Source organism: Anser brachyrhynchus, assembly GCF_964034855.1.
Source record: "Anser brachyrhynchus genome assembly, chromosome: 1".
Classification (NCBI taxonomy): domain Eukaryota; kingdom Metazoa; phylum Chordata; class Aves; order Anseriformes; family Anatidae; genus Anser; species Anser brachyrhynchus.
In genome coordinates, this window is record NC_137694.1 from 9,792,649 (window position 1) to 9,809,339 (window position 16,691).

The following is a 16,691-nucleotide window of genomic DNA, read 5'->3' on the forward strand; positions in this document are numbered from 1 at the left end:
TCTTGTGCTAGGGCCCCCGAGCTGAACGCAGGGCTCCAGGTGGGGTCTCATGAGAGAAGAGCAGGAGGGGAGAATCCCCTCCCTTGCCCTGCTTCCCACTCCACTTTTGATCTAGCCCAGGATACAGTTGGCTTTTTGGGCTACAGGCATGCATTGCCGGCTCATGTTGAGCTTCTCATCAATGAAGACTCCCAGGTCCTTCTCCTCAGGGATGCTTTCACTATCCATTCTCGACCCAGCCTTTATTTGTTCTTGAAATCTTGAAATTACAAGGAATTTCCCGGTACTGTGGACAATAAAATGTTTGAATACTTGCTAGGCACATGATTGGTACCAAGTAATTTCATCTTTAAAAAATGATTTTGAGCAGAAGTATAGTGCAGTTGAGTTTATGTGAAAAAAAAAAAAAAATGTAGTTTCTCTACTGAACGATTTTTGCTGGTCACCTTGGACTTTGGAGTTTGTAAGCCTGTAAAGATCTCCTTGCTAGCTTTGTTTCAACATCCTTGTAATACTAAACAGCCTTCACTTAGTCAGTGATATAATAAAATACTGTGTTTCAGGGTTGAGTTATTTATCTGTGTGGCTGGGAGAGAATGTGCTTTGATGTTCTTTTGGCTAAATATCGGATGCTTTTTGCCATCCTCTGATGAACCGAGACTTACAGTAGAGCTTACTCTTTCTAAGAGATGAAAGAGAAAATCCCATTTTGTATGTTTCATTGAAAGAATTGTTCATGTGTTCTGGGACTGTCATGCTGCAGTCTCAGAAGACGAAAGAATTCCCCTTGAACAAGGACCTTAGGTTTCATCATTTTGTTACCAGATTGAGTTCCTGTTTATCTGGTTTATCTCAGCTGAAGTCTTTAAACATTGCTTCAAACAGCCTCTCCTAGTCTCCTACACTGACATTTCTGACAGTTAAAATTTTGAGACCTAGAAAGATATAGGAGGTGTAATCAGGGACAAGAATGAGCTATTTGGATTAAATTTCATGGTTTGTGAAAGGCAAGCCAGACTAAATGAGCTGACTGTATTTTCCAGCTTTAAACAATTTTAAACTATAAAAATTTGAAAGCTTCGACTATGTTTGTCCATTAGGATAAGCACAATTCAGAGATCATTAGGAATGTTTTTTCTGACTTACAAAAACATTGAAGAGAGCAGTGCAAAATCAGTTCCTATTGCAGTGCACACTGTATTTCTGCGTTAAGTCAATTTACATTCACCAGCAACAAGTTTTTTCTCAAATCTCTGCAAATTCAAACTATTCTTTTCTGGATTTTTTATGTCTTACATCAACAAGTTGTGAATCAGATTTATCATCTTTCATTTGCTTTGAAAAGGAAAGTTACATTAACTTCATTCAAGCAGTCTTAGAATGAATGATGGTGATATATGTGTGTACATATATACATATGTATATATAAGTAGATTGTGACCAGTTAATTTACAAGACAAGGTAGCACAGTACCAGAAAAATACCTATCTTCTGTGCATTGAGGGATTATATAAATCATAGAACTATTCTGCATGTGTATATGTGACTATACTGTATGTATGTAGCCACATCAAGAGTTAAATCCTGATAACTCCAATTTTAATACTGAGGTTGCTTGTAACTTTATTAAATTTGAACTTCTTCGATTTAAGACTTTAAGTCAAGTTTTGTGGGTTTTTGTTTGTTTTTTGTTTTTGATGATCGGTTAGGTAACGGAAGTGTTATGAGGGAGGCACTGGAAACTACCTTGAGGAAGAAAAAAACATGTAAAACCCCCTCTATTCAAACACAAAGCTTACAAAACTGAAACTTCCAAAGCGAGGAAATGCCAAGCCAAACTTGCTCATTCTAGATTCTTTCTGCACCTCCATCCTCATGCAGGAGAGTTTAGTTTGTAATCAGTTTTCCTGCAGAGTAACTCTGCCTCCCTCAGGTCACAGGCTAGATGCACAACTGGCAATCTGCTGAATAACATTTCTTTAAAACTCCAGTAGTAGCAGAAATTTTAGTGGAAGTTCTAGGAATCATACATGGGAAATATGTTTATATATATATATAAAATTTATTTTTTTTTTCTCCAGCAACAACTCTACATTGGATCTGAGTCAGTCGTAGCACAAGTGAAGTTCCACCAGTGTGACATGTATGGCACAGCCTGTGCTGACTGCTGCCTGGCTCGAGATCCTTACTGTGCTTGGGATGGCATCTCCTGCTCCCGGTACTATCCCACAGGAATGCAGGCAAAGAGGTGAGAACTGCTTCTTTTTGTGAAATCCGTTTTGCAAAATAGCTTAATAAAAGTTCCTAATGCAGTACAAATTACTTCATATCTCCCCTTCATACAAATAAGTAAGAAGATATATTAGCTGGTAAGTTATTAGCGAGCCTTAGGGAATAGCTAAGGACCTGACTTAACAGAATGGCATAAATTGCAATACGAAGGATATTTTATGAATGAAGAAAACTATCTACTTAGTCATTATTTAAACAAACCCCAATTTCCTTTTATTTCATCTGGTGGGCAGAGAAAATATGGATGTTTCATTCCTTAAATCGTCAGGGACCTATTTTGGTAGTATTTGAACAGAAAATGTATCACACAGCAATAATGTATACTATAGAATTTCGAGAGAGGGAGGGAGGGAGGGAGGGAGGAAAGAAGGAAGGAAGGAAGGAAGGAAGGAAGGAAGGAAGGAAGGAAGGAAGGAAGGAAGGAAGGAAGGAAGGAAGGAAGGAAGGAAGGAAGGAAGGAAGGAAGGAAGGAAGGAAGGAAGGAAGGAAGGAAGGAAGGAAGGAAGGAAGGAAGGAAGAAAAAGAAAAAGAAAAAGAGAGAGAAAGACCACTCTTTGTTAATAGCCACGCACCTCCACCAGACAAAACAAAACTAGGATATCTGCAAAAGCTACAGACTTTATAAAGTGACTTTATAAAATCAGATTGCTCTGGAGGCCAGTTCAAATCACAAACCTAACTCGGGTGCTTTAACTCTCATTGGGCAGACTTCTCCTCTCCATGCCCAGTCACTTAAGAATTCTGGCCTTCATTCTTTGTGCAGTAATTTCTCATATATCTATCCTCTTCCTGCCCTCTCAACTCCAGGTTCTCCAACTTAGGTCCATAGATACCTGATCAGATATATAAAACATGTACATTTTAATCCAGACATTTTCACAGGACTTGGTCTTCTCTGCAACTAGAGAGAGTCACTCAGATCCTTAGGCAGCAAAACTCTGGTTATGTCTAAGTCAAGCCCTTTCTGTGGCATTTTTACAAGTACTGTTTCTGATAATTTATGTTTAGATATACTACACCAACATTGACTCCAGGGTTCAGAATTAATTGAATAACTTCTGGAGACAGTTTTGAAAACCAGTGCAGATTGTTCAATCAAAACAAAGTATCCCCAAATTCATTATTGTTTTTTAGGGAAAACCAGGAAGGTTCTTTTATTTTATTTTTTTGTCCTGAACATCTTATCTTCACATGAACCTGGATACACTCAAACAAAATCACTGCTATCCAGACAAAACAGACATTTCTGTGGCTTTTGTAAAAGATAACGAATGCAGGAATTGTTGGGTAACATAGCTTTTGGGTAGGGAACATAAAAAAGTCAAAATGAGAAACAGAGCCAATGACTGCAGATTTTAAAATCTCTTGGAGTTATTACACTGAGATATAAGCTAAACCAAGTAGGAAATCCACACCACTTTTACAAGCAGGATTGCATAGTCTTCTCATGTCTCTTGCAAGCAGACCTATGGGAGGAAGTGCGCTCTGGTTGCCTGCTCTGTGTGAGAATACCCTGACCCCGGATTAAGAAAGATGAGCAGCTGGGCCAGGGAGATTTATTTCCTACAGTGTATGTATAAGTTGAATTATCATAATTTTAATGCGTATTGGTTACTCATCTAATGATTTAAATGCCCTTTGGGGAAGAGAGTAGGGGGTAAACATTTTCCTACCAGCCTGCTAGGCCTGCACCCACATTTATGCTGTTCTGTTGCAGGCTGTTTATTGTCTATGAAAACATAAAAGAAACTCCTTTACTCAGTTGCACATTTTTAGCATATTTCTCACCTAAGACAATTTCCAGAGTAGCAGCCCTTAAGTTCCCTGACGCATGCATTTATCCAGGGTTGAGTGATACAGGGCAGCACCCCAGGCACCTTCCTGTGCTTTACCTCCGGAACATTCAGCAGGTCAGTCTCTAAAAGAAGAAAATACTGCTGTTATCACCCTTCTGTTCTTAAGATAAGAGCTGCAGTATTAGAGAAGGGATTTGCACTCTATTGAATGTTCTCAAGGTCTGTAAAACTTGTTTTACATGTAAGAGTTTGGGGAACAGTTAGCAAGAGCTTACAATACTGAGAGAGATGTATAGTATCTGTTTTGTTCGCTTTAGCTCATACCTAAAGCTCAGAACGTTTTAAAAGTTACGAGCTTACATTAACTGTGCAATAAATGGTGAAGCAAGGAGAGCTCCTCAGGACACACATACGGAAGTTGTTTTAATTTACCTCCTGCTGGGTTCCAGGTCGAGAGCACTTCTGGAAAGGGAAGGTCTCAACAGATGCCGTGGAGTTTTCTAATAGCAAGCAACTCTGAGCAGGTGATAACCCTGCCATGGCTGCCCTGGGCTCCAGACATATAAATGCCCCACCCCAGAGCAGACACTTCTTGATTTGGCTTGGCCTTGTCTCAGGGCTCCAGACTTTTGTACTAGCTGTGCAGGGTCATACAAGTAACATTAGGACCAGAGGCATCAGAGCGTGCCTGTTCTCCTTGTTCCTGGCAGCCATACCTCCATGGGGCCTCACGGAGCAATGATCTTCATACTGCAGTACGCTTATGCTGGCTTTAACTGCCAGCAGAAATGTGGCCCTTATACTGTACATTTAGGTCTGCTTCTGAACTGTATGGGCAGCCGTGCTAGTGCAGTAAGAATACCATCAAGAGCTCTTTTAATTTCAGTTCTGCTGCTGAAGAGTTGAGCTAAAGCAGGGATGCACAATGTATACTGCTACCTTTGATTCAAATGCCGACTGCTTTAGAGCTTAATGCCCAAAAGGTATGACAAGCATTTAGAGAAACATGAAAAATAAAAACTGTAAACTAAGGCACATGAAGGATATAGATAGAACTGCAGCACAAATTCAAACAAACAAACAAAAAAGCCCTCTTTGCTTAACAGCTGTTACTGATTTAAATTTGAAAGCCTATATTTTAATTCCTTGCAAATTCATAGCCTGTTTAATTAATTAAATATGGGATTTATTTAGGGAAACATAAACACTGAGCCAAAAATTCCATATCATAATGCTGGCAGCATAGCATATTACAGTGTCATGGTAGTTACAGGTGTATGGCTCCTGCATACTGCAAATACATTAGATGTCAGAAGGAAATTATTTTGCATTCAACTTTGATGAAGTATGCTTGCAAAAGCAGAGAGATTCAGGACCTAAAGAACTGTTTTAGTTCACTATTACCTCAGTAATCTATCTAATTTAGGCAAGTTCAATTTTTATCCAAACAAGCACTAAATTCCACAGATGAGGTTCTTCACTGTGCTAGCTCAATGTCTAGGCTGCAAAAATGCTGGAGTCACTTTAAATACCTTTCAGCTGGGGTAGATCTGGTAACCCTTTATTATTCTGCTAACTATAGGAAGCTGACAGTTGCCATCCTGCCCCCTCTCCCTCTCCAGCCTTTCTTCACCACCCACTCCAATAGCAAACACAAGCATGCTTCATCTCTCATGGTTAGCAAGAGAGCTCCAAACAGACTTTTTTTTTTTTCCCCCCAAATTTATTTTCTTTCTCCCTGTGTACTGAGCCTGCTTGTATACAGCACCTTGTGTGAAGAAGATAAAATCCTATGCATTTTTCCTAGGTCCCCATGTTACTGCTGAATGGTGTTTCATGGCACTAATCATGCTTGCAGGCAAAAGAATATTTTAACAGTTTGCTTTAGTTTCTACTTAAGTTATATGCTGGCATTTGAATGAAATGCTTTGCAGAATAGCATCCAGGTGCTAACTCAAACATCACTCAGTTGTAACGTTTGGTTTTGCAAATGAAAACTCAATCTACTGGTTTATTTATTCAAACTGCAATGATGCCTTTTCTCTGTGAATCATTTTGACTTTGCCTCATCTATCCCTACAAAATAATGAAGAAACATGAGGATAATGGTGATGAGGATGATGACTATATTGTTTTCCTATAAATCATCTTTTCCAAAGTCCTGAAAATACAGAGTTACAGACTGAAATCTAAATTCATGAAGTTATGGATTACAAAAGACACTTCTGTGTACTTAGTACATTTGTTAGTCACTGAAAATTATTCTTTATAGTAGCTTATCTCAGTGTTGTCTGGTAGTTTATTATTCATGGAATTGTGTATGAAATGATTACAAAGAAAAAAAGATAACATACCAGGATTATGTCAATATTTGTGAAATATGTTTACCTCCCAGCATCTCTCTCTCTTTCAGCATCTCTTCTCATTTTTTTCTACTCTTCAAAAAGTAGCAAGTGAAGGCACAGGTAAATGTCTTCACACTCACAATAGCAAAAATCCATCCAACAAGTAATTCTTTTTTCTTGAATCATTTCAACAACTGGAGAAATATTGTATCTTACAGGACTATGATATTTTAGCTCTATGATGATAGTAATGAAGGGTACTTGGTATACATGTGTCGCTAACTTTTCTGTTCCTACCAGATAGGGCTGCCCCACAGCAGTGGAGTTTGTTTGTTTGTTCCTTTTAAGGTTAATGTCTATAGTATTTATGTATATTTGTGCAAGAAAATGTCGCTTCTGAATAACCTGTACACACAGATATGCAAAGCTGTTGGCAGTATTATTTAACACTGACACTTTACAGAGTTATCAGTAGCCATGGCTACTACATCCATACATTAAAATGAGAACTCCCAGGGCATGTTAAAGCCTTGTTAATATCTAAGAATCTCAGCTTTCATTCAGAAAGATGCAATTATTTTTAGCATTTCTGTCTAGTAGTCCCCATGTAGTCCCCACCAAATTCGCAGATTCCACTGAAACAACAATGGCAAAACATTGTCTCTGCTACTCTGAATATCAGTAAAAGCTAAAGCTGTTCTGTTGGTCCTCCAGTACCACTAGACCAAAAGTCTATTTGTGTGACAGGACTCAGAAAATAATCTCCATCTACTACCTATGGCAGTAGATAGCAAACAACTTCTTATTTCTGATCAGAATCTCTCAGTGCAACTTGTACCCACTGTACCTCATCTTTTCTATGTGGCTCCTTCTAAAGAGGGAGTCTCCATCTTCTTTGTAGCTATGCTTTAAATATTGGAATTGCTCTTTATGTAAATTCAGGAAATGTATCCTTGGTATAACTAAATTTCAGGTTGTTAGAAATACTACATCTGTCCTGATACCTCATTCCAATTTCTTCTCCCTAGTAAGCAATCTTAATTTTATTTATCAGGACATTCAGAAAACAAAATTGTGATAAAAAGTACAATTCTTCTGGGAATACACTGTACAATTATGCTTCTTATTATTCTTTTGTATTAAAAAAATAAAATAAAAATAAAAAAGAAAAGTAAAAGAAAAATAAAAGGAAATTTTTCATGGTTTCAGGAGTGAGGGAACCCAAAGACAGGCTAAAGATCTCTTTGCCACTTCCTAACACAGAATGTTCCCCAGTTGGTTCAGAAGGTCTTGTTTTAGTGTTTATAGTGTTAGTATAGTTACACATAAACTGCACATAGTTATGATCATTTCTAATTAAAATCTACAATTAAAATCATCATTTTTTTCAGACACGATCACCAATAGGTTGAGTAGAGAAAAAATACCAATGCATAAATGAGTATTTCTCTCAACGATGCTAAATTTTTAGGAACCAATATTTAGCTCTCTATGCTTTTAATGAATGCCACTCCAGTATAACCCCAGTAATCTGTAAGCTAAACACGTTTTCTCAAACCATTCTGTTTTTCCCCTCCAGACGTTTCCGCAGACAAGATGTTCGACATGGAAATGCAGCTCAGCAGTGCTTTGGCCAGCAATTCATTGGTAATCTACTCACACATTTATACATTGCTACCAAATGCCTGGAACAGAAAACACAAATTTTGCCAATAGTATGGGCCAGACCACGATCTCACCTGAGATTTTTTACTGGCATATTCCTATAATAAACTATAAAAGTTGTGGAGATCAGCCCATATCATCCAAGTCTAAGCAACAGAGTGTGTGCAGTCTTGCAGTCAGTCCTGTTGTTGACATTAGGGATGTGGGTAATGAATCTCATGAGTCCCTTCTGACCCCTGGGCAAAGGTTTCCAATGGTAATACATGAGGGAAGATGGGGCAGGGCGGTGTCTAATGCTGTTGTCCAAACCTTGGAAAATGTTGATTTCAGACACTGGTATTGGGAATGGCAAAACAGACAGAAGCTGAGACAATGGGAAAATTCACTTAGCAGCTTTTACCAGGCATCACTTTTCAGTAACTATCTGGTTGGATGTAGATCAAATTTCACTCTTAAAAGTAAACGTAACTTGAAGACAGAGTATTGTCAGAAACAAAGTGGCAGACATTTTTAAAACCTTTATTTTCACACCAGGAGAAGTTCTGGAGAAGACTGAGGAGCGATTGGTTTATGGAATAGAGTATAACAGCACCCTACTGGAGTGCACACCTCGGACCTTACAAGCAAAAGTAATCTGGCTTGTCCAGCGAGCCCATGAAACTAAGAAGGAAGAGGTAACTATTGTTATGTCCTAATCTTTTAATTAAAAGATCCCATGGTTAAGAATATTACATCTTCACTGAAAGGCCTGCCATCAGTTGCTGAAATGTGCATGGGCATAAGGGAAAATCATTGTTCATCTGAATCATGCTCCACTGAATTAATAGAATTTCATCTGGTGTCTGAGTTCACCATCTTGAAACTGAATAACTACACAGATATTCTAGATGTAGCTAAACTTGACTGAATGTCTCAGAAAAAAAGGGAATCCACCACTTCTCTTAGTATGTTATTGCAGAGGTGAAAAGTATACATATTACTGCCAGTGTTAGTCTTGCTTAATGTCTATTAATTCTGGCTGCCTCAGCCATTACATCACAGAGACATCTGAAAATGAGTGTTGGTGGTTCTCTGTCTCTTATACATGCACTGTGGTATTATTAAAGTACTTCATGAGTGTTGCCATATTTAATTCCCTGGTACCTATCTGATACATGTCAGCTTAGCTATCCCCACTTAGTATGTGTAAGCACATAGGGAGGAAAGACTCACACTACCGAAGAATATGGTTGGTTTCCTTACTCCCTAGCGGCTAGGCTCTGCTGCAAACTCCAGCTCAGCCATAGACATATACAGATATAAGGGTTGAGTCTGAGGAGTGGGACTCATCTAATATTGAATATAGACATTTATAATAAAATTATCTAAGTGGGAGCTGGTCCATGTAGGCTGCTTTGAAGTCAGAATAGCTCGTGTTGCAGGTATAGCCAGTGGTATCATCTCATGCCAAGCTAGACAGCTTCATTTGGTCAAGTAAAAAATGACTATGCAAATTACTGAATACAAAAGTAAATGAGGATGCCACACAGCTGTAGATATATAAAATTAAGCAGGATGGATGCCATCCCTACTCTCCATAAAACATATTTCTTCCTGAAGTTTTGTCCAAGTCCCAGACCCTCAGAGGGACCTTCACATTTGGTATTTCCTAATGTATTTTACTAGGAGATCCCAATCTATTATTCATGATCATTCTTACAGTAGAATTGTTAATCTGTTCTTTCACAAAAGGCAGTGAATTCTGAGGATTTTTACTGGGTTGGGCAGGAGGATGTCCTCATATATCCCATTAGACCCAGCACCTCAGATGCTGAGAACCAGAAGCACAAACTCAGAGACTCTAACCTTCCAGTACATCTTTATACTACTAGGATGAACGCATTTTAATGTTTCCCCCTGATAGTTGTTCTGTTTTACATGAATAATTCTATAGTCATTAGAAAAAGGTAATCCCAAGCAGAGAGAAGCACTTCTCTTCTAAATAATATTAAGCATTTTACTGCTTAAATAGAAAAATGGGGCTTCCATTATTCTGCTGGGCTTTTCTGCTGGCTATATCAGACAGCTCAGTGCTCCCTGCATGCTAGCATCTCTGAATGCCTCATATTTAATAACCTAGTTCTCGGAAGATGCAGGGGGAATTCCAACACCAAACTCAGAACTGAGGCTTCAAGATCATAATGGTCCTACGGTTAGATATAAACACAGGTGGTGCTTCAAAAACATTTGTATAAGAGCATTCACGGGGACAATTATTGAAGGTCAGCTGGCAAATGCCCGTTTGTTTTCCATCCAGTAGTTTATCTGCATGTTTCAACCTAACTCCTCTCTGTGAGTTAGCCACGAACGACTAACCCATGCTGGGAAAACAGAAAACTATCTGCTCTACTGTCTGTTCTACCATGCTTGCCAGATTCTTTAGATTGCTTTCCTTTCACAGCTCAACCTCTTCTTTCCTTCAAGTAAATATTTTACTTACTTACAAACTGTGAATTAAAGGAGCTTAGATCCTTAATCTTCCTCTGCAAGTTTAATATTATATTCCTGAAAGTACTTTTCAAAAATAATCACACCAATTTTTTGCAATAATGAACTCTAATCTATGCTCTATTACTGCATCAATCTCTTTTTTCAGGTGAGGACAGATGACAGAATAATCAAAATGGACCTTGGTCTGTTATTCCTGAAGTTGCATCGCCTAGATGCAGGGATCTATTTTTGCCAGACAGTGGAACACAGCATTGTTCACACTGTAAGGAAAATCACCCTGGAAATAGTTGAAGAAGAACGTGTAGAAGAAATGTTCAATAAAGACTACGAGGAGGAGATACCTCACAAAATGCCATGCCCAATGCAGAGCAACATACCTCAAGCATCAAAGCCATGGTACAAGGAATTTCTTCAACTGATAGGTTACAGCAACTTCCAGAGGGTGGAGGAATACTGTGAGAAAGTCTGGTGTACAGATAAGAAGAGAAAAAAGCTGAAAATGTCTCCATCCAAGTGGAAATACGCCAACCCTCAGGAGAAGAAGGCAAGGATCAGGCCAGAGCATTACCGACTGCCCAGGAACATAGCTGACTCTTGATGGACAAAATCCACCTGCTGTTTCTGGGCAAAATTTTATTTGAACTTAAGTAAGAGGGAGAAATCAGTCTTGGCTTTGGTAACTGAAACAGGTTTATATATATAAAATATCAGGACTGAAAACAAAAATGCTATGCTAAGTTATACTGTACACTCATGATGACTGTTTAGAAGAATTTTACACAAAATCTTCTTAACTATCTGTTTCTAAGTAGGTCAATGCAATCAGAGTTGTGCATTAAGGAGGGCGTGACAATCTTCAGACTTTGAGTGCTAGAATCACTTTCCTGTGTGGATCATGCTTGCTCTGTATATTGTTGCATATGATGGCATATTTAAGCAAATTCAAATAGCTAAGCATTCACAAGTGGATGAAAAATATAACATATCTTTTCTTGGTTTCACAAGTATCTCATGCTTCTGAAAGCAGCACGTCTTATGATCTCTCATTTTGATTGTGACCTGTCTGAATTTATCACTGAGAACAGTGAGATGTGTTAATATGGTGTCCTGCTATTTCTAAAGATAATGAAGGGAAACCCTATTTACTTCCCAGCAGTATTTGTCTCATCAGTCATTTATGAAGTGCAGTGTACTGTCACAGCTAAATAATATTGCCTAGTAACTTAATGTAAGTCAAATGCATGTTCAGAACACAAACAGAATGAAATTCTTCAACGCTTTTATATAAAATATTTGAATAACAGTATAGATAGAAAACAATTCTATCTTGTCTCTAGTAACAGGTATTTCCTTAATAACGACAAGAATTAAGAGAGTGCCCTCTTGTGGCAAAACAGAGCAAATCTGATATATTTTCTCAAGAAATGTGTATAGCTAAGTATTACCCAGACCCACAGCTGGTTTGTTTTCAGCACACACGTCTAGTCACTATGTGCTAAACACACAATAAATAGAAGGTAGAGTTGGAAGTCAGTTATGCTGGACAGACAATATTTTAAGTAATGCTTTATGCTGTTAATGTGCTTTGGAGGTAAAATGCAGTAATGAAAAGTTAGGAAGTAGATTGAAACAAGAACAGCATTATATAGCTGTGTTTCTATAGTTTCACAGCCTGATCCAGATAAATCTTTTCCTGATATGGGCTCTCTGGTTAAAAGAGCTGTTTTGCTGCTCTTGTGCATGATATCAGGAGTGGAGATCAAAGAAGTAAATAACTTCTAATCGAGGACTTTCGTTACTTTTTTTTTTCTTTCTTTCTTTCTTTTTTTTTTTTTTGAAAAATTATTTTTTTTTGAGTACGAGAAACCAGATTCAGGAAATGCAGAAAACCTAGCAGTTTACTACTTGGAAAACCTGATACTACAAAATCAGCTGGAAATAAATAATACTAATAATGATAATAATAAAAAGATAGGGAAGTTAAAAACACAGGTGAGTCATAAATGAGCTAACTCCTCAAATAAGAACATGATGCCAGTAAAATAAATAGCCAAGCTAATATAGATTTTGATGCTGCCAAGAAAATATGCAAGGAATTCACCAACTACAAAGAATTTAATGTCCAGCTTCAACGTCTAATCAGGAAACAGAATTTGGAATTAATGGAAATTAACATCCTGGAGAATAGAGATTTGCTAGGTTTGCTATGCTAACAAACCTAGCAATGGATGCTGAAGTAATATTCTCCAAACAGACTGGGTCTTACAGATGGACTGGGGAGCTTTGCTGTGCTCCTCTGGGAGCAGAGACTGTTCCTGGGTTTGAAATGAGCCTGTGTGCACACTGTCAGCAACTGGAGTACAAGAAAAACCAGGTTTCACACTGTGTCCATAGAAGAGCAGATTAAACCCTTCCATTAGCCAGTTATGTTAAGGAAAACTTTGCACTTCATTTAGCTAGAATGCCTGTCTGAGAGATGGGAATGGACACTGTTCACAGCCTTGCATGAATTTGTATGTTTTTTACCTTTGCTCTGATACGGGAGACCAGATAAAATCACTATTCTGTGACAGTTTAATAGAACTTAGCTGCAGTTAGAATTGTCTGTTTGTTTACAGCTACATGGAAAGTACTAACACTGAAGGCTGTAGCAGAGAGAACATGTAGAATAAGCACCCCTAATTTATACCTCTGTTCAATTCACCCTGGCATCCCTGTCTGGAAAACTGCTAAAACATCACTGAAATACTCTTTTGACAAATTACGAAGTCCACTTCTTTTCAATAGTAATAGGAGTTATATATTACTTTTTTTTTTTTTTTTGATTCATTTGTTAGTATCTAGTGCCAAATGTACCATTAATGGACTATGAGAAAAGAATGACAGCATCTCTGCCTGATGGAACAAATATAACTTCATGTCTCATTCTCTGAGATTTCAGGTAAAAATCATGTGATATGCAAATCAGGATTCCTGATTTAATATGAGTGTGTATTTTTAGCTCCCCATCCCTTTAGTGGTTATATGTGGAGAATTCCATTAAATTTTTATTAAAAGAATAAATTCCTAACTCACACCTTGCAACTTCCATTGTTGCAGTGACTGAGAATTTGTAACTACAATGTCTTGTTCAGAGTGCTACAACATCTATGAAAGAAGACAAAGACTGAAAATAATGTATTTTGGAAGGATACGCACAAATGTGCTCGTACACTTACAATGTTATTTAAAATGCTTCTTTGTATATATGGGGGGCATTGTCTACTTCTTTTCATTATGAGTTTGATGTATTTTGTATGTGCATGAAGTGGTCAAATTATAAATATAATTAAGAATCATATTTGGCTGACATCATCTGTATTATTTCTCATAATTTAATTTGACCAGACAATGTAATCCTGTGCAGATCACTAGTCACACGGTGCTATTTGCAGATGCACTTTGCCATGCATTTTATGAGCAGGTCTTAGAAGAACGTTAGTATATGGTTGCCAGTTGGGAAACTGTGGCACTGGGTGATCTACAAGTAGTAGATCTAGCAGAAGTGGTCTACATGGCTTGTCCTTCATCAGGGCAGAGAGTTAAAATAACGCTCACGAAGCCCTTATTTTTTCTTTGCTCTTGCTTTTGTGTTGTAAATGAGATTATTGTCACCTTGTACAAATTACTATGATCTCAGACTCTGTTGGGGCATCCAGTCAAGAGAGTGCTAGCCTGCAGTGAAATTCCTGCCTTGTATGTATCTAAACAGGGCTTTAAGGTCTACAAAACTTTTCCACAGCATAAAACACATCTCTTCATGTAGAACAGATTTATGAAATAGAAAAAAAAAATAAATTGCCTACATCCAGGTGCCTCAAAAGCAGAGTTAACAGTCAGTCATATTACAGGAAGTGCTTGAATTAACATAACTGACATAGTTAGGCAGTTTTTTTTTTTTTTTTCATTTTCCTTCTTAAAAAAAAAATAAAGGAGGAAACAAACAAACAAACAGTTGTTTTCTTCCTCCTCCCTCTCCCTCCCCCCCCAAAAAAGTAGTCAGACAGTTTCCATTTTAAAAAGTCCATTAATCCCCTTAGTCTGTCTTGAAGCAGTAGAGATGGAGTTATTAATGCAACTTTATATCTCTGGGACCAGAAGGTACAAATGCCTTTGAAAGCTGCACTGTCCAGATAAGAAGCACTGAAAGTGAGCTTTTCTACATTTGTAACCTAGCAGGATGTCTGCAATGCCTATCAGCCCCAGAATCCTGTTCAGTTCACCAAATTACTGTTTTTAAAGGAGAATTCATGTCCAGTTAACATGAGTATTTATCGCAAATGAAGCCATGATTGACAAGCCTTGTCTTGGGTGATGCTTACTTTCTTTGATAGTAATGAGTGATTTTTTTTTCTTTTTTTAATAATTTAACTGACTACCACTATAGACAGGAAAAAAGCAGAGCTAGCAATGTCAAGTAAGGCTACTAGGTGTTATAAATTAATAAACATTTTACAATTTCTGAACAAATTTGATAAACATCAACCTAATCCATCACCATAATCCCATTTGTCAAGACAACTTTGATGATTCACGTTATTGACAATGGAATAAGACGTGACTCTCACGTAATGTTGAACCAGGAAATATATTGTTAAGCCTTTGTGCTCATAATTTGCTGAATTGTGAAGCACTATGCTGAAGTGCAAGATTTAACATTGTTGAAAAGAATTGGAGCCTGGAAGCCTTGGCTGCCTGATTCCTATATTTTCTGAGATACTGACCCATATTTAGAAAGAGCAGATTTAACTGGAGGAAGAGAAGGATCAGTGGAGGTTTCAGGGAGTCAAAGATTGCATTTCAGAATATCTGCTGGTTAAACAGCTGTTGCACATAACCTGTTTCAGTAGACTTTCCCAATTGCAACACCTGGCAAATTCCATTGGAAAAAAACTTTAAATGCAATGCTGGCTAATTCAAGTGCAGCATTTCATGGCTTTGGGAGTGTTTTTGCACATATTTAAAAAAATGCATTTGAATAAGTACGGTCTAAGATTATATTTAATGCGGGTGCATTGGTGTGTGTTACGAACCCTGAGAATATCTCTAGTCAGTTTTTAGAGCTATTGGAAATTCAGCATATCCTGCAAAATCTCACATATATTCCATGCTGACTTTTTTCTTACTAGCTCTGAAGAATCACACACACCCAATGCCCTCAAAGTGAATTTCAAGCATATCTGTACTCATAATTATGTCACATAAATAGTAATAATAATAATAATAATAATAATAACAACAACAACAACAACAACAAAAGTAAACAGCTGCAACAGCTGTAACTCACTGTCTTCTCCTTTACCCAATAATGTGATGAAATTTGCAGAGCAATGGGCATAATTAATGCACCATGATCATTTTCGACATTTTAATTTGCTAGATGTATTAAAAGATGTATTAATAATCAGAATTTGAAGAATGTACTCTGGACCTTGTCAAAATCAGGTAATTGAAATATTCCACCTTAGTTTTAATGCAGGCATACAGATCATTAGGATTTAATTTAATAGATTTTCTTCTACTTAAATGTGCTAGTTAGCACATCATTATTTTGCAATCACATGCACACACACACGAAAAAAGATCATTTTTTAGTGCTTTCAATATTCAAAGAAATATTGAAGTATTGGCTAATTCAGTTTCACAACAGCCACCAGAGGGATGGTATTATTATTAATTATTAATCATTATAACATAATTAATATATTATATTATTAGTATATTATAATATTATCATATAATATATTATTATATAATATTAAATATTACTGATATATTTTAATGTTATTAATATATTATAATGTTATAATATTTATTTTAGCATCCCTTACTCTTGTTCACAGGAGCAGAAGAAACCACACAAAGCTCCCCTATGAAACAATACCATATCATGCTGCAGCAATATATGGAGTAGAGCCAGGTGAGTGGGCAAGTTAAAACACCGCATCACGATGCCACATGGAGACCCCAGCCTTTGCTCCAAAAGTGGTGTGTGCCAGCAGTGTAAGGGTTGTGTTTGTGCTAATCAACATATTTTCCAGGCAGTTTCAGTTTACACTAGCAT

General features: G+C 37.4%; 1 protein-coding gene across 4 annotated transcripts in view; it reads left to right on the forward strand.

Annotated features, from left to right (window-relative positions):
• Positions 1 to 13,926, forward strand: part of SEMA3E (semaphorin 3E) — a 151,856-nt gene extending 137,930 nt beyond the window's left edge. For all 4 annotated transcript variants that reach the window (XM_080577664.1, XM_080577665.1, XM_080577666.1 and 1 more), the window contains 4 exons: positions 2,082 to 2,248; positions 8,013 to 8,080; positions 8,633 to 8,772; positions 10,734 to 13,926. In XM_080577664.1, coding sequence (XP_080433790.1) covers positions 2,082 to 2,248; positions 8,013 to 8,080; positions 8,633 to 8,772; positions 10,734 to 11,186 — 828 coding nt within the window. In that variant the 3' untranslated portion in view covers positions 11,187 to 13,926. The remainder of the gene's footprint in view (positions 1 to 2,081; positions 2,249 to 8,012; positions 8,081 to 8,632; positions 8,773 to 10,733) is intronic.
• The last annotated feature ends 2,765 nt before the right edge of the window (positions 13,927 to 16,691 follow it).